The following is a 25,579-nucleotide window of genomic DNA, read 5'->3' on the forward strand; positions in this document are numbered from 1 at the left end:
ACACGCTTAGAAAAGCGCAACGTTTTGTTTTGTGTCACCGTCCTAGGTCGAGTTACACTACGCGAGTAACTGTATTTAAATAGGGAAACCGTGGAGGTGTTTGGTAGCTTATCTGCTTGGCCCATATTGAATGAACTGGGCTAAGCTAAGTGCTAACAAAGTTTCGCCGCAAGACAGAGCGATTTAGTGCACGCACTGAGACGAGAGAGGTATGCATCAACTCGTCTTAGTTAAGGGAATAACATAGTTTAATATGAAAAAACGGTGGAGTATCCCTTTAAATCAGAGTACCAAACGCTCATAAAGATTACATCGACGCATTTGGGTATAAATTCAATAAATATTATTCCTGACTATAGAAATATGATGTAAATCTATGAGAATCTATCAATATTTCTCCAAATCTGCACATTTTTTGAGCTAAAGCCCTGAGGGACGTTGTTTTGTGAATCGCTGTCATGACGACAGCACAGAGTTTTTTTATGAATGGGAGAGGATGACGCGCATAATTCATATTAAAGGTATCGACTCATTTTTTCATTTCATAACTCCTGACACAAATTAAGACATAACTGTCACTATGAGTTTCTCAGAATACAATAGTGGTCAAATACTGAAACTTGAGTCTTATATCTTTTTAATGATGTATAGTTTGTCAAGGTATAACATTAAATCTGATAGTAACTTTGAACTAAATAAATAAAAAAACGCTTCAGTGCGCGGGCGCACTGGCAACGGTTAACAGGTTAAATGGTAAAGAATATTTAAATCTACAATTTAAGCCATTTATTATAAATATGTGACTCATTTTAGAGAAAATATGAGTAAATAAATCATTGGGACAGGAAAGTCACCGCATACCAGGAATGACCCACTGTCTTAGTACAGTAAGCCACGTTAAGCGTTTTCTTATAACAGTTTTCTATGGGAGGTGTCGTGAACTTAGAATCAAAAGACCAGGAGACTTGGTTGTTTCTTCACCAGGTTTCTTTGAGAACACGAGCCGTCGGCAGCTGCAGTCACCAAGCCTGACGTGAATGTTCGCTTACAGTTTATATACATTTAGGGGCAGGAACCGAAAAAGACAGGTTTAGGAACTGGTTTTAGACTGAGAGCATTGCCCACCCTAATCCACTCAGCATATCTATTCAAACACTGAGACCCGAGTACAGGACTGGCTGGACTTTCTTGCTAAAACACAAACTCCAAGAGTTTCAGTAAAACAGGACTGACCAGAGTCGTTTGCTAGAAAACTCTGATAATCATAATTTATACCTACCTTAACATGCTAAATTCAATGTAAACCTAAATGAAACATTTTAATACATTTGCATTCCCACACTTGCCCCTTTGAGAGTCTTAAAAAAACTCACAAAATACAAATTTATACACTTAAAAGTTAATTCTTGTAACTTGTGTAAGTTACAGGCACATAGCAAGTTCAATCTTGTAACTTGTGTAAGTTACAGGCACAAAGCGTGATCTGTGTTGTTCATCTGTAATTGCATGTTGACACAGAAACAAACATGCAATTAGGGTCCGTGAAGTTCTTACGGGTAATATTCTTTTATGGTTGGACCAGTCATTTTCTCGTGCGAGGCGTGAGTCATTTGTTGAATGAAACACTTGATACTGTGGAAGCATACGTAGAACGCCAGTAGGAGAAATAACAGCAGCATTGCCATTTCTTTAATCCACAGCCAGGGTTTACCTATCAAGTTTCCGAACCATGAAGAATTGTCTTCAGTCATCTGGTGTAATTTTGTTGAAAGTTAACCCGGTGCAGCACTCAGGTACACCATACGATGGGATTAATGCTCCAAGAGTTCTTGACCACCACGTTTGAACACAAGTGAGTCCTGGAATGCAGCCATCTTTGTTGATAGAAGGAGCTGAATTTTGTAGCTGTGGAGAGCTTGGGGTGGAGGTGTATTTTCTCTGATAGCTGGTAGAACATAAACCAGGGTGCACCTGCCGTTGAATTGGCTGGGTAGGATGCTGTATTCCGGCTCCTACTGAAGGTGCATGTGGCATGCAAACGTTCTTTCCAGCAAACAAGGACATATTCATCAGCTCTAAGAAGATGTTGTTTCTGGGGTCCACACTTTGTGCGATGTCCATGATGGTTAGTAGTAGTACGACAATCTTGATCATGATGAGGGATGACTGAAGTTCCCGTAGGTGAGTCTCTGCGTTGTGTATTTTTTCTTCTGTGTTGGTTGTAGTCTCTGCAGTTGGTCTAGTTGTTTTCTGGAGGTTGGGTCTTCATATGCAGGTGTGTCGGTCAGTGCATATGGTTCTCAGGATAACCGTCAAGTGGTGTCGGCACAGAGTTTAAGAGAAAAACAAAAACAAAAAAACAAACAAACAACTGCAACAGACCAGTATTCATTGTAAAGACTACAAACATTAGGGTTGTATCCTCTGTTCAATCTGTATCTGCTAATTGTGGTTCCTTCTTTCCCTATTTCTTAATTCATGAGACACCTAAAAGGAACAGTGAGGTGAGGAGGGACTAGTGGTTGGGAAAGGGCCTATAAGGGAATCTTCACCGCAGGGTTGGCCCCCGAAAGCCTGTTGCTTTCGGTTCTTCCCGGGCTTATCACTGGTCCATGTGTCCTATCCTATCCCTGTAGGGGGAGGAACCACTTTGTAATGTGACACATGAGTCCATGTTTTCCTTCCCTGAGTTTTCTGACATGTAACACACCTTTTGGCTGTTTCTGTGGCTACATTTCTGAATTTTGGATTCCACCATTGATTTGAGAACCTGTGATTCATCGTTGCTGGACCACTGTGACCCAAATTGTGTATTTGTTGAGCCAAATATGGCAGCAGTGATTCAGGAGCAACATACTTCCCCCCCCTTTGGTCCAGCAGCCAGATGAATCAACGGTGGCTCCTTTGTCTAACCATGTCCATGCTTCATATAGAGGAACATCTTTGTACAAATCAATGATAGATTCAGGAGGCAGAATTGTCTTCTGTGCTGTACTACCTGAACACACTTGTACAGTTACATAGAAACAAGCCTGTTTAGCTGCTACATCTGCAAGAGCATTACCTTTAGCTTCTGTAGTGTTAGTTGTGAGATGTGCTTTCACTTTGATCACCGCTAATTTCTTTGGAAGTTTCATGGCAAACAGAATCTTTCACTAATTCAGCATGCTTAATGGGGGATCCAGCAGAAGTTAGAAACTGTCTGCTTTGCCAAATGACGCCAAAATCATGAATAACCCCAAAAGCATATCTGGAATCTGTGTAGATATTTGCAACTGATCCTGAAGCTAGTGTGCATGCTCTAGTTAAAGCTACCAGTTCTGCAGCCTGAGCTGAAAAATGATCTGGAAGGCGACCTGAAGCTACCACCTCAGTGGTGGACGTTACTGCATAACCTGCTCGTCTGTTCCCTTCAATTACTTGAGCTGAACCATCAACAAACAACTCAAATTCTGAATTTTCTATAGGAGTTTCTGCTATTTCACTTGTCGCTGCGTATGTAAGCGTAACACAATCATGAGTCATTTCGCCTTCATCCTCTAACACAACTTCAGTCATTGCAGACATCATACATGATGAGGGGTTCGTGACTGGTGCGCGCTGTAAAACAATGTTCGGGGCTGTGAGAGTAGTTAACCAATTTCCCCAACGAGAGGAAGTGACAGAAGTGACTTTTGCTTGATTCATTAGTGCGGATACTGCATGAGGGCATTTTACATTTACCGTCTGACCTAACACCATTACTGATGAAGCCTGAAGTGCTAGATGAACTGCCTGTACTGCTCTGAGGCATGGTCCCATACCTTGAGCTACTATGTCAAGTTTACCAGAATAGTAATGAATTGGACTTAAACTGCCCCCATGATCTTGCATTAGACATGCAGTCATAAAGCCCAAGTGTTCATGGACATAAAGCACAAAGGGTCTATTAGATTGGGCAATTCCTAATGCTGGTGCTTGACATCAGTGGCGTCATGCCCATTCAAAGTGAGGGGGCACGTGCCCCCTCAGATTTTTCCTCCCTGATAATTTTTTTTTCACAACTTTATTCCTATTATGCTCCATAATATACCAGAGCCTATAACCACTCAAATGTATTCTTCTGGATGTGTAATAAATCGGTCAGCATCAGCCCGCCCCTTTTTCCTAATATGGTGTCCGTGTATATCAAATCTAGAGCGCTACGCGCGTAGCGCTCTAGAATCTTTGCTGTGTATGTTCAAGCAACTCACTCGTCTCGCACGTTGAGCTGGCAATGTTTTACAGATGGTCTTGAAGTGGTAAGTGGGCAAAGCAACAAATCGGCATTGAATTAGTTATCGGATGATATTAAAAGGTAGTGGGATTATTTGTGGTTGACCTGGAAATTTTAACTTGATCAAAAAGTTGTGGATTTGATATTAGCTGCGAATTCAGAGCATTAACTTAAGTTGTGTTATTATAAAATATAATAATGAGCAGTGTAACTACAGTATTTCAATGATTTTACTAAAGTAATGTTACATATTACATTTGATTTGATTACTTTTTACATTTCTGTCAAATATTAACCATTTTCAAATAAACGGGGTAGTGTTAACCTTATTCAGCACTGAAATCTGTCAAACTTCTTTCAAAGTCCTTCATCACATATTAATATTAAAATAACTTAATTTCAGAGCACCACAAAGTCAGACCTCAGCTCCTTTATGTACCTTTAATGTAAGATCGTTCTTAGGTCACATACCAATTTAAAATCATAACATAAAAACTGCAATGGTACTGTTTTTAAAATCATGTGTAGTAGGCCTAAGTTTACAGTAAGTGTGTGTGTAAACATGCTTTAATGAAGTAGACTTCAAAAGCTTTTGAATTTGAGCTTACAGTTCTTTCATCAACCTGTCTTTTACATAAACTTACAAAATAGATACTTTAACTTAGTCCTCAGATAGAGGAGGGTTGCTGCTAGCTCCGTTAAGGTATTTCTGTCCCTCCCAAACTGCATTGAAATGGTATGTTTAGCAGCCAGAATTTAAAAATTTTCAGGGGGAGAAACCCCCTGACCCCTCCGAACATGATCCATATCACCCGTCAGAAAACAATTTCAACGTCTCAGATTGTGCCCCCCCAGGATTTTGGCTTGCATGACGCCCCTGCTTGACATAGTGCTCTCTTCAAATCATTGAATGCTTTGAGGTGAAACTCTTCCATACAAACAATATCTGAATCTTTACCATGGCCTTTCAACAAGTCATAGAGAGGCTGAGCAATCGAGGCATATTCTTCAATCCACGGTCTACAGTAACCTGCTGTTCCTAAAAATGAGCGTAGTGTTTTAATGGTAGTAGGCGGAGGTATGGCTTTGACTGAAGCCGCTCGATCCTGTGTAATGGATCCATTTCCTGCACCAATTGTTTGACCCAGAAATGTGACTTGCTTTTTAGCAATTTGAGCTTTGTGAAAGCTGCATTTGTGTCCTTTTTTATGCAAATAGTCCAACAATGCTGCCAATTCGGTTTGATGTACCTCGTGATCTGTTGAGGCAATCAAAATATCATCGACATATTGGATCATAGTGGACTGTTTTACTGGACATTCTGGGTCACACAAATCACGTCTGACAGCCTGATGGTATATGGTCGGGGAGTTTTGAAATCCCTGGGCCAATCGGGTCCACTGATATTGTTCATGGTCAACTGTGAAAGCTAACCATGGCTGGCTGTCAGAGTGCAATGGTACAGAAAAGAATCCATTAGACATATCAATTACTGAAAAAATCTTACAATCTAATGGTAAGCCATTACAAATTGTAGATGGATCTGCCACTAGCGGGGTGATTTTATCAATGTTTTTATTGGCTACTCTGTAGTCTATGGTGAGTCTCCATGTCCCATTGGATTTCTTGATGGGCCATATGGGTGAGTTACAGGGACTGTTGGTTTTAACTAGCACTCCTTGCGTCAGCAGCTTTTCTACAATAGGTTTGATTCCCTGTATGGCTTCCTTACTGATCGGATACTGTTTGGTAACCGGGGGTGGAGTTCCTGTCAATTTGACTAGTTCGACACCTGTCAATAAACCACAATCATCCTTGTCATTAGCCCAAATTGGATGATTCAGTAAGAAAGCATACTCTGGAGGGATTGCATTATTGGTAGAAATGTGTGCTGAGGAAATTTTAATGCTAGCAGATTCTGAGGACATGTCTAAAGTTAGATGTACTTGTCTCAGAAGATCCATGCCTAAAATTGCACCTGTATTCAATGGAGCACATAGCAATTTTGTAGTCAGAGTTTTCGGGCCAAATTGTACCTCTATGGGCGGGGTTTCATACAAAACAGAATCTTCACCTATTACGCCAGTTAAAGAAAGTTTGGTTTTCTTGTACGGGATGTCTAAACCTTTAGCCAATTTTGTAGGAATTATTGTAATCTCTGCACCTGTATCAAGCAAAAAGTCAATCTCTTTTTCTTTTATGCTACCTTTCACAAAAATTCTTTTGTCATTATGATGGATAACAGGGGAAAGGTAGCTACTCAGCCCCAACAATTAGTTTTTTTCCTGTTCTTTTTGTGCTCTTAGAAGAGCCTGCGCGAGCTGTCCTAAAGTTTCAGTGGACATTGGCTGAACTACATCAGGGTTGTAGGCAGGTTGAGAAGGAGCAGAATTATGCATTCTATTTCTTTTATTATCTTGCAACTTCTTCCTACAATGTTTCTCCCAATGTCCTAATTTTCCACAGTAGTGGCATTTGTCTTCTTTTTTAGACCACTGGTTTTCTTGTTTTGCTGTGCTAAATGTAGCTGCTGCTATTCTCACTTGGGTTTTAACCTCAGCATCTCTTTCCCATGTAGCTAACCTGTCTAGGTTACTTCTGAGAGTTCCGTTAGCCCACGTAACATGTAGGAATGGCAAGGCTGATCTGTACTCAGCTATAAGACCATCTGCCCAAATTCGGATTAGAGCTCCTCTATCATCTAGTACACTTTCAGAATCCTCCACTATTCCACTGTACGTGGCAGCTGCCTGAGAAAATCTTTCAGTGTATTCACTTATAGTCTCTCCTTTCTTTTGTACACATCTAGTAACTTTCGACCAATCTATTTTGGGTCCTAAGAGATTCTTTAGGATTTTCAAAACACCTCTCAAATCGCCTTTACTGACATGTTGCAGTTCGGAAGTAACAGCAGACTCAAAACTGTTGAATTCAGATTCAGTTAGAATTTGTGACATCAGCTGTGTGACTTCTGGCAACGACATGTCGTAAAGACGCATTTTACTTATCAATGCCTTTCTAAATTCAGAAAATTCTGTGCGTGCTGAGGGTAAACTCTGGGATAGTCTCTCGATATCTTTGGGTCCTAGCGCTTTGGCAACAGTTTGTACTTGGACAACAGAAGAGTTGAGAGGAACACTTTCAGTTCCCTCAATTCCCTGAGACCTTCTCCTAGCGCCACACACCTTCACTGAATCTACTGGCTTATCAGTTACTGATTGGATGGCTACATCTGTTTAAAAAAAAGCTTGTAAGTCAGGGTAAATGTTATCTGGCTGACTAACTTCTACATCAGTTTTTTCTATAGCTTTGTTGCGGCTCAATTTCTTAGTCAACGAAGATATTCTAGCACGTAGCTCATTTACCTGTTTCTCTAGCTCTGAGTTGCGCTTGGACTGTTCTGTGGCTTTTGCTAAGACAAATTCTCTATGAACACAAATAATGCCCTTCATATGGTTTTGGCGGATGCTTGCTCCAAGCACCTTTTATTGCAAGTTCAACATGGGTTATAGGTCGAAAGTTGAATGAACGAGTACTTATGTCCTTTCGATTTCTTACAAGTTGAGTTGTTGTTGCCCATAACACGCTAGCATTCTGCTAATGAACGCTGATTGGTCAGGACTGATTACGACCAGAGATACCGCTTGATGGCATCGTGGCATCCGAAGCGGGACCAGAAACAAACAAAACAAAAACTCTTCTAGCTCGTGTACCTGTGTCAGCTGTGTTGTCGATGCCTCGAGAGAAAAGAAAGTGCAGAGCGCGAACGCACCAAAGTGACTGAAGGATTGCCGTGAAGCAGTATCTCTGGTCGTACGATGTGTATGACGTCATTGACACTTTAAAATACTTTTTAAAGCAAATAAGTGACTCTAACACCCAGCAATGTGTAATTTCTTTGCATCTCCTTTCGAATACAACATTCAAATTACTAGACAAAAAATTATATCCTGAGAAAAGTTGATTTTGATGTGTATAGCGCCATAGACCTCCATTCATTCTGCACTCGTCCTGTGAGCGCCCTCATATGGAGCCAGAGTGGAACTGCAACCAGTTCAGAAGCCGGAAGTTTACTGAGAGTGGAACTTCTCCCCTTATTAGACATTCTCTGGTCGTACTCAAACATGACGCAATGACGGACGAGAGTGTTTTCAAATGTGAGTATTACAAATCAAATGATCGCATGTGTTGAACTACTGTACAGTAAACTGTTGAATTGTTGAAGGTGTAGAGATGCTATAATATAGTATGGTAAATTTGTGATTTTGCTGTAAATCACATTTTATTATGTATAAGTTAGCTAACAGATGAGCTCCAGTAAGGACACTTACGTACTTAGGTAAAGTTGGTTTTATATTAGCATATTCGCACATTCGCGGACTTCCGCGTTCAATAACTTGTGAACTAAACGTTGTTGCTACACAAAACACCTATCACATATAACTACAGATTAAACACCAGAAGCTACAACATAATTTTCCTCAAAACGATCTTTCCTTCGCACTGGACAAAATACATTGATCTCTATGCGCAGGCTGCTAAGAAGGGACCATCTGCAAAGTGCAAACCCGAAGGAAAGCTCATTTTAAGAAGAAGATTTAAATATTAAAACAATGTTATTTGTGTAGTAACAATTCAGCTCACGATATATTGAACGCGGAACTCCGCGAATATGCGAATATAAAATCAACTTTACCCAACTATTGAAGTTTTGACTCAACCGATTCGTTCAAAACACTGAATCATTCAAAACACGATTGAGATGCGCTATGCTGTGATCTTTGTTTGGATTCATCGGATCTATTTTCGCTGCTAAAATAGACCAAAACAGTCATTATTTCGTCTAAAATGTAAGTGACTTAATATTATTAACTTGTTTGTTGAACTGTCATATGAAATCAGTGTCACATTTTCAATCGTGATGGTAAATTAAGTGATCACTTAATTTACCATCACGATTGAAAATGTGACATTGATTTCCATCGATGGTCAATTGTCAGCTCTCTTGGTCGTCAGGGGCCTGTACCATGAAGGTAGCTGAACAAACTCGGGGTTACAGGATTAGTTTTGAGTTGACAAAACCAAACCGATGCAATCAGGCTTTATTGGTACCATGATGCAGCTCATCAACTTTCTCTGTCAACTCAGGGTTTGATCCTCAAGCTATGATTACTCCACGCGCGCGTGCACATAAAAGAGTGACGTCGACACTGAACAACCAATCGCGGGTCGCGATTTTTCCGCGGAGGAGCAAGAGATAATTTTTGTATTACAATTAAAATGTAATACGCTGCGCTGTCCAGCGTGCCCTCAGCAGGCCAGGGCAGCAGGCTTCGACTCACAACAGCCATGTGCTCGAAGCCACCATGCTCTTCTTCAATGACAGACCCATCAACAAATTCAATCTTCAACCACTTCAAGAATTTTCCACGATTGCAACTGCCATGCAAGTATTCTTTGATGAGATTGCTCTGAAGATAAGCTTATGGTTCTTTTCATACTGAAATAGATCTTGCTCCATAGTTCTATTTCCTGTTTCTGGTTCCACATCACTCACCCCTTTACCTATGCATGTATGTATGGATGTATGAATGTATTTATGTTTGTTTAGTGTTAATTATGTTTGTGATTTAGTTAATAAAACTTGTGCACAATTATGAATTTGATTTCTGATCCTCTGTTTGTTTAGTGTTAATTATGTTTGTGATTTAGTTAATAAAACTTGTGCACAATTATGAATTTGATTTCTGATCCTCTGTTTGCATACAAAGTCCCTTTTACGATTTTGATTTTGTTACAGTATGCTCTAATTTCTGTACATGCTACGGAATAATTATTTTTTCAGTGACGATGAAAGATACACTTTTCTTAGAATAAATGAATAATCAAAGAGTTCATTGGAACTGATTAATTGATTGTAATATTAATTAGCTTACCTCAAAGTTAATCTAATTAACTGACCCAAATATTAATAATTAATCATAATTGGTAATTATGGATTATTATTAATATTTCCCCTTTGAGCTAATATTGTTACAAAGCATATCTTTGTGGAATGCTAGTGGGTGTTACCCAATCAGTGAGGCGTTTTCAAACCACAATGGGTATTTTCAATTGTGTTACCTTTGTTCTAATCCACTGGGGGTTTGGTTTAGCCTTCAGGTAAAGTGACTGAAAAACAGTTGCTTCCTCATTAGAGAAAAAACACATAATATTCACACATGCATATTACAGAACTGTTCATGGATCACCTAATTTTTGAAAAAATAATGTGCATTTATTTCTCTATTCCTTTGTTTTGCATGTTGTTGTTTTTGTACTTGATTTGTATTGTTACTGACTAGATACATGAATTAAAAAAGTTATTAAAGTGTTTGAATAAACCATAATTTTTTTTCTACATAAGTGCATCTTGCTTTAGTAATATTTATTAGGAATTTTCAGATTAAAGTTTTTTTGAAGTGCAAGTGACATGAACATGAAAGTCTATTACTCAATTCTCGCTTTGCACCTTGCATTCTTTCCTTTAGTTGGAGTGAAGGCAGATGATGAGAATGGACAATTAAAAAAATGAGAAGCACCCTCCTGATATTGGTGACATTGATTATACATTGAGTTGTAGTCGACAGCATCATTTGACCTGGGATTTGAGGCTATCCTGTGTCTTATATCCTGCTCCCTGATCACTCTCAGGAAATTATTTGTATTCCTGAACAGGGTTATTATAGTTTTGCATTTTTCATTAGTTTTTATTTTTATTTCATTTTGACTTTTTATTTTATTTAATTTTTTTTATTAGTTTTAGTGTTAGTTTTAGTCTTTTTTTGTAATTTGGGTTATTTGTCAGGGGCAAGATTCAAAAAGGTCAGAAAAAGTATTGTGTAATAATAACTCAACAAAAACATCATACAATATTAGAAAAAAATTCACACCCCATTGAAATGCCTTTACCTCTTACAAAATCCACACGCCGTACCAAAAATCTACACATCTTCTATACAGAATTCACACCCTATACAAATACCACAGCTGAACAATTTTCACACCCTATACTAAATTTACCCTATACAGTCAATAGCCTACTCATCTGGATTGAAGCAGCAAACATTCAGTGTAAAAGTAAAACAATGACAGAACATTATTTAATATTTGAATCACAGCTTATATAACTTAGTGTTTTGACATCGACAACCACAACCAAAAAGTGCATTTTACCTCAAACTTGCGACTAGTTAACTTTCCAACTAGTCAACTTTCTAAAGAAGGCATAATCGCTTCTCGGGTCGACATTAACACACTGACAAAATTATATTCGAAATTTAAAATATTTTTATACCACTTTTTAATGTGTGATTGTGTAGCCTGTTTCTGTCTCTTTTTTATTGACAAAAATTGCGTTTCTTAAAACGCTGAACCGTCTCTTTAAGACCACAAAAAACATGAGACTTTTCAGATGCACACTCCAACTTCATCTCAGCGCCAGGCGCAAGCCAAACGAGTGCGGAAATGAGCAAGTGCCGAATGAGCTTCAGCAGAACATCAGACAGTGATATGCACATAGTAAATATAGAGTTAATCTTTCTCAACTGGTGGGTTGCAAGACCGTTTTGAGGAAGTCGAATAGTGTGCAGTCAACAACAAATGTAATTCTCTTTTTTTCTGATGCTATTTTAGAAGATGTGTGTGAAACAAGTTTTACAACGGTGATGCAAATTTGGTCCTGTTGTTGTAACAGGAAGCCAGCATGAGAATGTGAATATGAGGTGTAATTTGGCCCAGAATACTTCCATTCCATAATCTAAAGACATTACAAAGTCACCCAAGAATATTAATAAATGATAGACAGAGAGAAAAATAGTTATTTTGAGAGTTTGAGAAGTAACTTTATTACTTTCCCAAAGCGAAGACAGTGGTCGCTATAGTGATGTTTTACTAATGTTTAAAGTTATGTTTTTACTAATGATGTTTTAAGTAAATATTTTCAACATTTTGTATTCTGAAAGTACATATAGGCTATATGTAAGGGTATTAAACTGAATTCTGTCAAGTCTTATTGTGCAAGTGTGCACATGAGATTTTTATGTATAAGTTGAAGAGAGAATTAATTTATGAGTGTATGCATTGAGTACTTACCTTAATTTGTCTGTTAGTTGATTTCTGCAAACCAAAACACAATTATGCAGGAATAGACTGTATAACACAAAAGACCTCATCACAGCACTGTAATCGAACTACAGCGGCAGGGTTTTGTGTAGTCTTTATACGTGACACAAGGCATGATAATTATCGAACATGTAAAAGAATTTGGAGCATGCGTAGAACGAAACTGAGCTACAATTGTATTATCTGTTTGTCTGACTTACACAATAATTGGACTGGTACGAACTAAAGCAGTTACATGTGACAATTTAATAAAACTAATTATGGTTTTATTCAGACTGAAATTTAATGTTTAATGTTCACATAAACGTATGTACAGTAGGCTACTTACCTAAACCAACTGGAAGTGTAACTCAATAAAATGAGCCTGTGAGAGAAGACATAATGAAATAAGCAAAGATCTTTTGGAAATGTGTGTAGACACCCTCACAATCTTTTTAGTAGAAGTATAGGTTTTAAGATTTTCCCTGGTCAATGGTCTGTGGAGGGAGGTGCTGAACCTTCAAAAATGTAGTTTGTCAACCTCAGGGGCTCAAACTAAATATTAGCCTATATGCACAGCTCCTATATCATCTTAAATCGGGAAAGAAGGAAATCTATATAAATAATTAAAAAAATATTTACAGAGAGATAAATGATGCTTCAGACTGGCTAGCTAATAAAACAGGAAAGGCTCTTTTAAAAAGGACTTCCATTCCATTGTGGTGTTGTCTTTAGATTTTGTGTTCAACAATATAATATAACACACAATTTGAGCCTTTAAAACTTTTACATTTTTGGCACATTCCATTATATTGTACACCTTAGAGTCCATTTCTATCTACATAAAATTATACATAATATTTCAGATGAAATTATTTATAGGCTACATACATACATACATACATACATACATACACACATGATGGAAAATTAACCACTAGCTCAACAATAAAAACAAATGAAACAAATAAAATAAACACTCTGAAAACTCGCTGCTTGTCTGCTATTTTAAACTAATAAAAAAGGGTCTCATCTTTAAGCTCCATTAGTACCAATGTATTTTACTTTCAGCAGGAACCTCTTGCCTTTTAATACCTGGCTTTATAAAGTATATTTGTTTTATTTGACTTTACTGAATAATTTTTACTTAAGAGCATCCACAATTTCCCATTAAACACACCTATGAATGTCTTTTCAAATGTTCCATCATTTTGTCAATTGTTTGTCAACCTCAGGGTTTCCCAAATACACAAATACTGAGAAGATTATGAACACACATAGGCATTAAAGTTTCATTGGAACATGAGGGAAGGGAGATAACCTCACTGGCTGTCTACTTATATCTTTGAGAATAACACTAATCATGTCTTCTGAGACCTGCATTCAGTAATGAATACTATGGTTTTGTGTTTGTTTAGGGATATCTGAGCTTAAACCAGTCTATAGAAAACACATTTTCCCTCAGTGATCAAATAGCAACTAACTATCAAGCTATTTTTTAAAAAGAAAAAAGGCTAAATGCTTTAAGTATTATTTATAAACATGTCAAATTGTGTTAGACACTAATTTCACTACAAAAGTATGACAATTACATTTAGAAAATAGATTGAAAACAAGTGTGAGAATATCAGCAACGGATTTTCAAAAATATTTTACATACCCACTCAGTGATAAGCCAACTAACATGCCAAAAAGGAAGAAATGAACACTCTGACGGAGTTGCATTATTGGCGTATCATGCAGCTGTGTCTTGTCTTTATTCACTTGATGGATTGAACTGGAAAATGAGAGTGAAAATATCTGCCAAGATGAGTTTGTTGTAATTTTACTGGAGGGATCTAAAAGTCAAATAAAAGCCTGGCTCAGGTGGAGCTTTACAAACACAGCTATTATAAGTATGTCAAAACAGACATAATGCAACAGCCAATGACTGTTCCACATCCTTCAGCACATCCTGCTTTTAAGCATGTTTCTGCATTCATGCAGTATAGAGCAAGTGTTGAAATAAAACCATATAACCGTACAAAGTAGGCACCTATCACAAAGTTTAAGAACTGGTTCTGTGTACTGTTTCAAACGACTTGGGACTAAATTGGCCCATTTTTAGCATATAAAATACTTTAAGTGTAAAAGTAGTTAACTTTGAGTACACAAGTTTTTCATTTGTACTGCAACTATACTTCAAGTGAACTTATAGATATATTTATAGTTTACTAGTAAACTATAGTTTACTAGTAAACTATTTTTTCTGGTTAAATAAAGGTAAAATAAAAATAAAATACTTAAAGCACATTTTTTTTAGTTTATGAAAGTACATTTTGAAGTACTCTCAAAAAATACTAGTTAGTACTTGTAAGTTTTCTTTAACTGAACATAACATCATACTATTAAGGTATTACTTTTTTATAGGCTACTTGAGAAATATACTGTACTTTAAATCTTTGTTTTTTTCTAGCTTCAGGCATTCTTTTTTAAACTTTTTTTATTTCAACATGTGGGTATATATTTCATTAAAACAAAACGCCGGATCGGATTCAGAACGATGATCAAACACAAATGGAGTAGATCGAGTCTATGGAGTGAAAACAGTCTCAAAACCTTCCACAAATGCACGCGAGAGATCCACATGCGTGCGCAGCAATCCACAAATGCACGCGAGAGATCCACATGCGTGTGCAGCAATCCACAAATGCACGCGAGAGATCCACATGTGTGCGCAGCAATCCACAAATGCACGCGAGAGATCCACATGTGCGCGCAGCAATCCACAAATGCACGCGAGAGATCCACATGTGCGCGCAGCAATCCACAAATGAACGCGAGAGATCCACACACGCAAAGCAATCCACAAATGCACGCGAGAGATCCACATGCGTGTGCAGCAATCCACAAATGCACGCGAGAGATCCACACACGCAAAGCAATCCACAAATGCACGCGAGAGATCCACACACACACAGCGATCCACGAATGCACGCGAGAGATCCACACACACACACAGCGATCCACACACAATCGTGCATTATTGTCCTTACTCGCATTGCTTTGCACACAACACAATTCACAACTTTGCTTTATCTGTAGGCTACCTGTAATTTCAGAGTCTTTTGCATTGGTGTTCTGCCTTAAGAATGCCCCTGAATATGCGCTTTTGTATCTGTGGAATCTTTTGAGACTGTCGTTCCGCGGCCCTGATTCACAAATGCACACAAGCCTATCTGTCTCATAGACTGTGATCTGTCACCATTACCTGCAAAGATGCTATATGGTGTCTTCCTCCAGAGGGCGCTAACCGGCCTTCGAGCTGAATCTCCCAAAGGGCTGGATTAATTTCGTTTTCGGACTTAGCGAGACAACTGAAGTCTAAACATTTTTCACTAAATATCATATACATACATGCAAAGGTAGAGTAAAACCAAACCCCTTTTTTATTCTTCAACGTGAAATCAGAATAGGCTATGTAACCTATTAAGAAAACCATTCAGATAACAGGAAAGCTTTAAAGTATTTCTGTAACTGTTGGCAAACTACAAGGCTGTACGTTTTCTTTTGTTTATATAATTGTAGTTCTGAATGTACTTTGTGTAATGTAATAACCCCTCCCCTCACACACATATACAGTGAGGAAAATAAGTATTTGAACACCTTGCTATTTTGCAAGTTCTCCCACTTAGAAATCATGGAGTATGAGGTTCCATTTGTGCCAAAATTCTGTCGACATGCTGTCTGTCTATGCTATGTGTCGTCTTCCATGTCTATGTGTCTGTTCACTGTCTGTCTGTCTACGCTATGTGTCGTCTTCCATGTCTATGTGTCTGTTCACTGTTTATGTCCATGTCTGTCTGTCTATGGTATGTGTCGTCTTCCATGTCTATGTGTCTGTTCACTGTCTATGTCCATGTCTGTCTGTCTATGCTATGTGTCGTCTTCCATGTCTATGTGTCTGTTCACTGTCTATGTCCATGTCTGTCTGTCTATGGTATGTGTCGTCTTCCATGTCTATGTGTATGTTCACTGTTTATGTCCATGTCTGTCTGTCTATGCTATGTGTCGTCTTCCATGTCTATGTGTCTGTTCACTGTCTATGTCCATGTCTGTCTGTCTATGCTGTGTGTCGTCTTCCATGTCTATGTGTCTGTTCACTGTTTATGTCCATGTCTGTCTGTCTATGCTATGTGTCGTCTTCCATGTCTATGTGTCTGTTCACTGTTGTGATTGCCCACATGACTCAACTTTTGTCTTTGTCCACTCAACTTATTCCTGTCATCTGTCCTTGTCGTTTGACTGTGTCGTCTTGCGTGTCAATGCTGCATGTGTCATGTGTTTCCATTCTGTCGTTGCTATGTGTCGTTGCTATGCGTCGTTTCCCTCTGTCGTTACTATGTGTCGTCTTCCATGTCTATGCTATTCGTCGTTGCTATGCGTCGTTTCCCTCTGTCTTCTTCCATGTGTCTATTAACTGTCTATGTCTATGTGATTGATTGCCCACATGACTCAACTTTTGTCTTTGTCAACTCAACTTACTCCTGTCATCTGTACGTTTTGATAGTTTGTTTTCCTATTTGAAATGAAATAAGCAGAAACGAGAAAACAGCCCCTTTATTCGTTTTTTCGAAAAAACGAAAAAACGAGATTTCGGCTTGATTTTTCGTTTTTTAGTTCACAGACAAAAAACGATTTTTTTTTAATTATTATTATTATTTTTTTATGGGTATTATAAAATACCCATATTATAACAAATAGCCTAAATAAAATATATTTGGAAATTGCCCTTTAAAATGAAGGCTCAGGGTCCGTGTACTTTTTCGCTCATTCATTATTCTTTTTCGGAATGAAGATGAAATTTAAAAAAGGGTGCAGCTTGGTTTTTTGTTTATTAAAAGAAAAAAATCAGAAATGGCTGTATTTTGTTTTCCAGATGTATTGTTATCATCAAATATTAGAAAATTGAAATTCCGATCGTTTTTTAATTTGTAAGATTTATTTGTACGTTTATTGTTTTTCATTTGACTGATCCTATCTTTACCCGGAAGTAAATTACACCGCCGTGCAAAGTCTTAACGTGTAATTAAACATTGCATTCATATTCTGTGCTCATCTGATTTTTTGTACATAGCATAGCCTACTTTGTTATGATTTTAGTATCATAATGATTAATAAATGCACGCACAATTATCCGTGAACTTGATTTGAACAAATGCCTATCAACTTGTGTGTGCAAAATTCTGAATTAAATGAATGTGCAGCAATTTGTACAAATTGAGAGTCTGTAGGCCTACTATACTGTTGTAGCCATTAAATAGGTAAGCGCATTTAGTTTCATATTTGTTTAAATATTAATGTTATTTTTTTTCCATTTATGTTGATTTATGAAAAGTGAACAGCACGAGTAAGATAGGATGCGCAATATATATCGAGAGACATGGAGCGAGTCAGACATGATTTTGACCACTTCATTACGTTTTGTTTTGTAGAAAGCCTTTCTTTAAAGTGAATTTCGTTTTGTATAAATTGTATCTTAATTTTAATACATTTTTCATCAACCAATTTCCTGGAAGCAAATATAGCCTAACAGACAATAATAATCATGGAGGTGCCCGCGCGGTCAATTGCATTGCACAAAAAACGATCGGAAATGTCGTCCAATTTTCTAATATTTGATGATAACAATACATCTGGAAAACAAAATACAGCCATTTCTGATTTTTTTCTTTTAATAAACAAAAAACCAACTGCACCCTTTTTTAAATTTCATCTTCATTCCGAAAAAGAATAATGAATGAACGAAAAAGTACACGGACCCTGAGCCTTCGTTTTAAAGGGCAATTTCCAAATATATTTTATTTAGGCTATTTGTTATAATATGGGTATTTTATAATACCCATAAAAAAATAAAAAATAAAAAATAAATCGATTATTTGCCTGTGAACTAAAAAACGAAAAATCAAGCCGAAATCTCTTTTTTCGTTTTTTCGAAAAAACGAATAAAGGGGCCGTTTTCTCGTTTCTGCTTATTTCATTTCAAATAGGAAAACAAACTATCAAAACGTACAGATGACAGGAGTAAGTTGAGTTGACAAAGACAAAAGTTGAGTCATGTGGGCAATCAATCACATAGACATAGACAGTTAATAGACACATAGACATGGAAGAAGACAGAGGGAAACGACGCATAGTAACGACGAATAGCATAGACATGGAAGACGACACATAGTAACGACAGAGAGAAACGACGCATAGCAACGACGCATAGCATAGACATGGAAGACGACACATAGTAACGACAGAGAGAAACGACGCATAGCAACGACGCATAGCATAGACATGGAAGACGACACATTGTAACGACAGAGGGAAACGACGCATAGCAACGACACATAGCAACGACAGAATGGAAACACATGACACATGCAGCATTGACACGCAAGACGACACAGTCAAACGACAAGGACAGATGACAGGAGTAAGTTGAGTGGACAAAGACAAAAGTTGAGTCATGTGGGCAATCACAACAGTGAACAGACACATAGACATGGAAGACGACACATAGCATAGACAGACAGACATGGACATAAACAGTGAACATACACATAGACATGGAAGACGACACATACCATAGACAGACAGACATGGACATAGACAGTGAACAGACACATAGACATGGAAGACGACACATAGCATAGACAGACAGACATGGACATAGACAGTGAACAGACACATAGACATGGAAGACGACACATACCATAGACAGACAGACATGGACATAAACAGTGAACAGACACATAGACATGGAAGACGACACATAGCGTAGACAGACAGACAGTGAACAGACACATAGACATGGAAGACGACACATAGCATAGACAGACAGCATGTCGACAGAATTTTGGCACAAATGGAACCTCATAGTTTCTCAATATGCGTTCTTCAGCGATCTTGCGTCCTTGTGTTCTCGTTTTACGTCATCATTAACCGTCGAAGTTCAGACCCAATTCTCAAGAACGCAAGTACAGAGGACGCATGAAAGAACCCGGATGTGTTCTTGATACCGAGGATGCATCGAATGCAGACTTGAGCTAGTACTCGCCTGGTGTCCCAGAAGTCATTGCGGCCAGTTCCGAGTTCGTTCTTCCAAGGAAGCTTGGCAAGACCGGTCTCCACGAGAACACAAGTCCGTTCTCTGCGTTCTTGGAATTGAGAAACAGCCATAGTAACGACAGAGGGAAACGACGCATAGCAACGACGCATAGCATAGACATGGAAGACGACACATAGTAACGACAGAGGGAAACGACGCATAGCATAGACATGGAAGACGACACATAGTAACGACAGAGGGAAACGACGCATAGCAACGACGCATAGCATAGACATGGAAGACGAAACATAGTAACGACAGAGGGAAACGACGCATAGCAACGACGCATAGCCTAGACATGGAAGACGACACATTGTAACGACAGAGGGAAACGACGCATAGCAACGACACATAGCAATGACAGAATGGAAACACATGACACATGCAGCATTTACACGCAAGACGACACAGTCAAACGACAAGGACAGATGACAGGAGTAAGTTGAGTGGACAAAGACAAAAGTTGAGTCATGTGGGCAATCACGACAGTGAACAGACACATAGACATGGAAGACGACACATACCATAGACAGACAGACATAGACATAGACAGTGAACAGACACATAGACATGGAAGACGACACATAGCATAGACCAGTGGTTCTCAACCTCTCCTGCAGGGACCCCCTGACAGGCCATGTTTCTGTTTTAACCCTGAAATGGCACACCTGATTCAATTAATGAGTAGTTATTAGAGTAGGAAGAGTAGGAATTAGTCAATTAATCAATTAGTCAACTACTCATTAAGCCTTTAATTAATTTAATCAGGTGTGCCATTTCAGGGTTAAAACAGAAACATGGCCTGTCAGGGGGTCCCTGCAGGAGAGGTTGAGAACCACTGGCATAGACAGACAGACATGGACATAGACCGTGAACAGACACATAGACATGGAAGACGACACATAGCATAGACAGACAGACATGGACATAGACCGTGAACAGACACATAGACATGGAAGACGACACATAGCATAGACAGACAGCATGTCGACAGAATTTTGGCACAAATGGAACCTCATAATAATCTAAAAAAAAAAAAATCCAGAAATCACAATGTATGATTTTTTAACTATTTATTTGTATGATACAGCTGCAAATAAGTATTTGAACACCTGAGAAAATCAATGTTAATATTTGGTACAGTAGCCTTTGTTTGCAATTACAGAGGTCAAACGTTTCCTGTAGTTTTTCACCAGGTTTGCACACACTGCAGGAGGGATTTTGGCCCTCTCCTCCACACAGATCTTCTCTAGATCAGTCAGGTTTCTGGGCTGTCGCTGAGAAACACGGAGTTTGAACTCCCTCCAAAGATTCTCTATTGGGTTTAGGTCTGGAGATGGGCTAGGCCACGCCAGAACCTTGATATGCTTCTTACAGAGCCACTCCTTGGTTATCCTGGCTGTGTGGACAAATGAAGATATTTTGAAGAATGTCAGAAACCAGACGGTTAACGGAACCCATTAAATTCCATAGTAGAAAAAAAAATAATACTATGCAAGTCAATGGCTACTGTCAACTGTCTGGTTTCTGACATTCTTCAAAATATCTTCATTTGTGTTCAGCTGAAGAAAGAAACTCATACAGGTTTGAAACAACTTAAGGGTGAGTAAACGGTGACAGAACTTTCATTTTTTGGGTGAACTATTCCTGTTTTCGCAGATTGAAAAAACATGTTTGGCAATTAATGAAAGTGGTTTTTGTGTTGTGGTTGCAGCCAAATAAATATTGCCTTGAATTGAGTATATCATCCAGTCTCATTATTTAGTTGGTTGAAATAATATACTTTTCCCCCACTTTTATTATATAACTCTTAATAAACTTAGATTTTTTTTTGCTAAAGCTTTATAGTAAATGAACAGATCAAAGAAAGATGAACAACTGGTTCATCTGATTCACCACAAAAGGAGCAACTGACGCAAATCTCACTTTCCAACTTTTCCATGTAATGGTTTGCATGAGAATTGTTTACTTGAGGGTAATACTTGTGGATTCTTTTGAAAGAAATATTTTACTTTGTTGGTTAAATTATGTGGAAGCATTCATCCTTTCTTTAAAAATAAGGAAAGCAAATCATACAGGTAATTGCTGAAAATATATTAATTTCCATTTAATATATGTGTGTGAGGGGAGGGGTTATTACATTACACAAAGTACATTCAGAACTATTTAGTGAAAAATGTTTAGACTTCAGTTGTCTCGCTAAATCCGAAAACGAAATTAATCCAGCCCTTTGGGAGATTCAGCTCGAAGGCCGGTTAGCGCCCTCTGGAGGAAGACACCATATAGCATCTTTGCAGGTAATGGTGACAGATCACAGTCTATGAGACAGATAGGCTTGTGTGCATTTGTGAATCAGGGCCGCGGAACGACAGTCTTAAAAGATTCCACAGATACAAAAGCGCATATTCAGGGGCATTCTTAAGGCAGAACACCAATGCAAAAGACTCTGAAATTACAGGTACAGATAAAGCAAAGTTGTGAATTGTGTTGTGAGCAAAGCAATGCGAGTAAGGACAATAATGCACGATTGCCGTGTGTGTGGATCGCTGTGTGTGTGTGTGTGTGTGGATCTCTCGCGTGCATTTGTGGATTGCTTTGCGTGTGTGGATCTCTCGCGTGCATTTGTGGATTGCTGCGCGCACATGTGGATCTCTCGCGTGCATTTGTGGATTGCTGCGCGCACATGTGGATCTCTCGCGTGCATTTGTGGATTGCTGCGCGCACATGTGGATCTCTCGCGTGCATTTGTGGAAGGTTTTGAGACTGTTTTCACTCCATACGAGTCCATCAACACCCCCAAAGCTTCAAAGTCGCTTTCCCCTCGTGGGATCAAGATTTCATTCGGTAGGTTATGGTCCGTGTAACGCTTCACAATTCAGTTTTCAGACCATACAAAGCAAATGCAAAATTGAAACCAGACATTCTTTTTTTGTTGTTTTTCCAGTACATTATCAATGGATATTTGCCTTTTTCTCCCCTTTTTCAATTTTACTTTTGCTAAATTGTGACTTCAGAAACAAACATTCGAATAAATGAAATCTAACCGATTTTCTATTTTTCCATTTTTCGTCTTGTAATTTGCGCCGTGTGCGGTACCATTAGCATGGGGGTGTGGACGTGGACTAACTTTACTATCATTTCATTGATGTAACTGCTTTATTTACACTGCATGCACGTTTGAGGAGAAGTTTAAAAGACGGAACACAGGACAACATTTTTCACCCGAAGTGCCATAACTTTTATTATTAGGCTAATAGTCTACGTGTAGCCTACTAAATTATAAGGCAGTCTCGGACCGGCCATCGGGAGCAGCCGGTAAAAGTGAAATCCCGGTGGCCTGGGTATGATTTGGCACATTGCCCTGTTTGTATTGACCTTAATAAAAATACTACCAAGCGAAAATATAGAAAAAAAAGCTTTTTTTTTGTTAGGTTTTTAGCTCTCGTTTGTAATAGCCTACAATACAATAAAGATGCAGATGTTATCACTATAGCGGGCATTGTTCGTTACCACGGCATCCGCTTGAGCTTCTGTGTGCTTTAGCTCTACACCGCTTCTCGTTCCCGTAAAATGCCATTAAATCTAGCACAGTTGTAGAACTCTAGTCTGTTCATTACAATAGAAGCAGTTCGCCAGGATATGAGTATGAGCCAGGCGGGAAGGAAGTCGACCGGAAGTTGAAGCCGGCCGCGTGCCACCATCTTGTAGCAGAACTTCACCTGCAGTTAGCATTCCATTGACTCCCATTCATTTTGGCGTCACTTTGACAGCGAATAACTTTACATCTGAGGCGTTTGAAGACTCCATTTGTCCATTATTTATTTCTAAAGAAACAAGACAATGTATAAAATGCTCCATTACCTTGTAGCTTATGTTATGGCCCCGTAGAAGCAGTTTTTGTAAAAGTAGGCTAACGATTGCGTCATAACCACGCGACTCTCTGTCGCACAGTAGAGAGATTACCGTATGGACGGGAGGAGAAGCTCGCGGGCAATCGGGGGGACGTGGAGGCAAAATGACAATATAATTAATCAGAATACCTAGCAAAAGTTGCTCCTGCTCCAAGCTCATGTACAGCTCCTACTCACACTCTCCGTCTCTGCAAGATTCGGAAGGGAATGATTCAGATTTCTCTTGGCACAGCTACTAGAAGACAGACGGGTTGCTCACGTGGTCCGTGTAACGCTTTGCTCGGTTTGAGTCTGCGCGTCAGGAAAGGAAGTGCTAAGAAATCGCTAAAAATGGGCTTCACTTGTCTCAATTGAGATCCAATGAGATGGCTCTGTCCACTTCTTATACTGTCTATGGTATGAGCCGATACTAGGCTATAGTTAACTATGGTGCTGCAAATCAAGAGCAATAATATTTATTTATTTTCAATAAATAAACAGAAATACCTTGCTACGTTTGGCACATTGCCCAGCTTGTTTTTTATTTATTTATTCGAGCACATTAAATTCGCCATTCGATAATGAATCAGCACTATAGACATTAAATATTGTATTAGCCTACAAACGAGAGCTAAAAACCTTTAAAAAATTGGGGGGGAAAATATGCTTATTTTTTCTATATTTTTGCTTAGTAGGCTAGCTATAATTTTTATCGTTATTCTAGATTCCCGTGAAGGATCTTGAAAAGCGCTGCCACCCCCGTTCTGCTGCACTGAAAATGAACTGCCTGGGATCTCGTGGTTGTGGCTGCCTAGGCTACTACTGTACCATGTAAAATGCATATCTTATATTATATTATATTATATTATATATTAATAAAATAAAGTAAGAATGAATAGGTAAATACAAACAAGGGCAATGTGCCAAATCATACCCAGGCCACCGGGATTTCACTTTTCCCGGCTGCTCCCGATGGTCGGTCCGAGACTGCCTTATAATTTAGCACAGAATAATAATAATGATGGCACTTCGGGTGAAAAATGTCGTCCTGTGTTCCGTCTTTTAAACTTCTCCTCAAACGTGCATGCAGTGTAAATAAAGCAGTTACATCAATGAAATGATAGTAAAGTTAGTCCACGGCCACACCCCCATGCTAATGGTACCGCCCACGGCGCAAATTACAAGACGAAAAATGGAAAAATAGAAAATTGGTTAGATTTCATTTATTCGAATGTTTGTTTCTGAAGTCACAATTTAGCAAAAGTAAAATTGAAAAAGGGGAGAAAAAGGCAAATATCCATTGATAATGTACTGGAAAAACAACAAAAAAAGAATGTCTGGTTTCAATTTTGCATTTTTGCATTTGCATTGTATGGTCTGAAAACTGAATTGTGAAGCGTTACACGGACCAAAAGGCAAATATCCATTGATAATGTAGGCTACTGGAAAAACAAGAAAAATTAATGTCTGGTTTCAATTTTGCATTTTTGCATTTGCATTGTATGGTCTGAAAACTGAATTGTGAAGCGTTACACGGACCCAGAGCCATAGAGAGAAAGAGTTGCGACACTCTTTGATGTCGCCGCTATGGCTGTCACGTGGTTCATGTAAGCCCCAATAGTTCCAAAACATACGCTGGCTGTCATGTTCTTCTATGGGACAGACAGCAGCGATTGCATTATTGAACGGTAAATATAAAATAAAACACACCCCAAGTACTTTTTCAGCTGTTATTGCATTTTGTTAATGTCAGTTTTGCATTTGGAGACAATTAAGTTTTAGGCTATATTTTTGGAGGGAAAAGCTTAGTGTTCATGTTCGCATGGTAGTAGCACTGGCTTTAGCGGCTCTAACTTAACTTTTCCATATCATTCATCTGATGATGGACGTCTCATGATATTTATTTTAGCACAACTGGGCTGTATTAGGCTATTGATTCCCGTGATTTTGCTTATAAATTTTGATTCAGCCATTAGCCTACCTTCGTGATCACGCAAAGAGGTCTGCCGTGGCGGTCCGTTCAGAATTCGCTTAAGCTAGCTCACTTCTTCTGATGAAAGTGGCCACCCCAGGACCACAACGTGAAACATTATCATGTTAAGACTAAGAATATTATTTTAATATTAAGCCATACACATTATCAAAACTATAACA

General features: G+C 38.6%; 1 protein-coding gene across 1 annotated transcript in view; it reads right to left on the reverse strand.

The window, feature by feature from the left end:
- The window catches only part of LOC311082477 (globoside alpha-1,3-N-acetylgalactosaminyltransferase 1-like), a 43,341-nt gene extending 29,046 nt beyond the window's left edge, over positions 1–14,295 (reverse strand). The window contains exons 1-3 of the mRNA XM_084113335.1: positions 14,058–14,295; positions 12,747–12,782; positions 12,389–12,412 (exon numbers count right to left, since the gene is read on the reverse strand). Of these exons, the coding sequence (XP_083969461.1) occupies positions 12,389–12,412; positions 12,747–12,782; positions 14,058–14,122 (125 nt within the window). The 5' untranslated portion in view covers positions 14,123–14,295. The remainder of the gene's footprint in view (positions 1–12,388; positions 12,413–12,746; positions 12,783–14,057) is intronic.
- Positions 14,296–25,579: the final 11,284 nt, after the last annotated feature.

The sequence above is a fragment of the Abramis brama genome, assembly GCF_963993115.1.
Source record: "Abramis brama genome assembly, chromosome: 5".
In the NCBI taxonomy this organism is placed as follows: Eukaryota; Metazoa; Chordata; class Actinopteri; order Cypriniformes; family Leuciscidae; genus Abramis; species Abramis brama.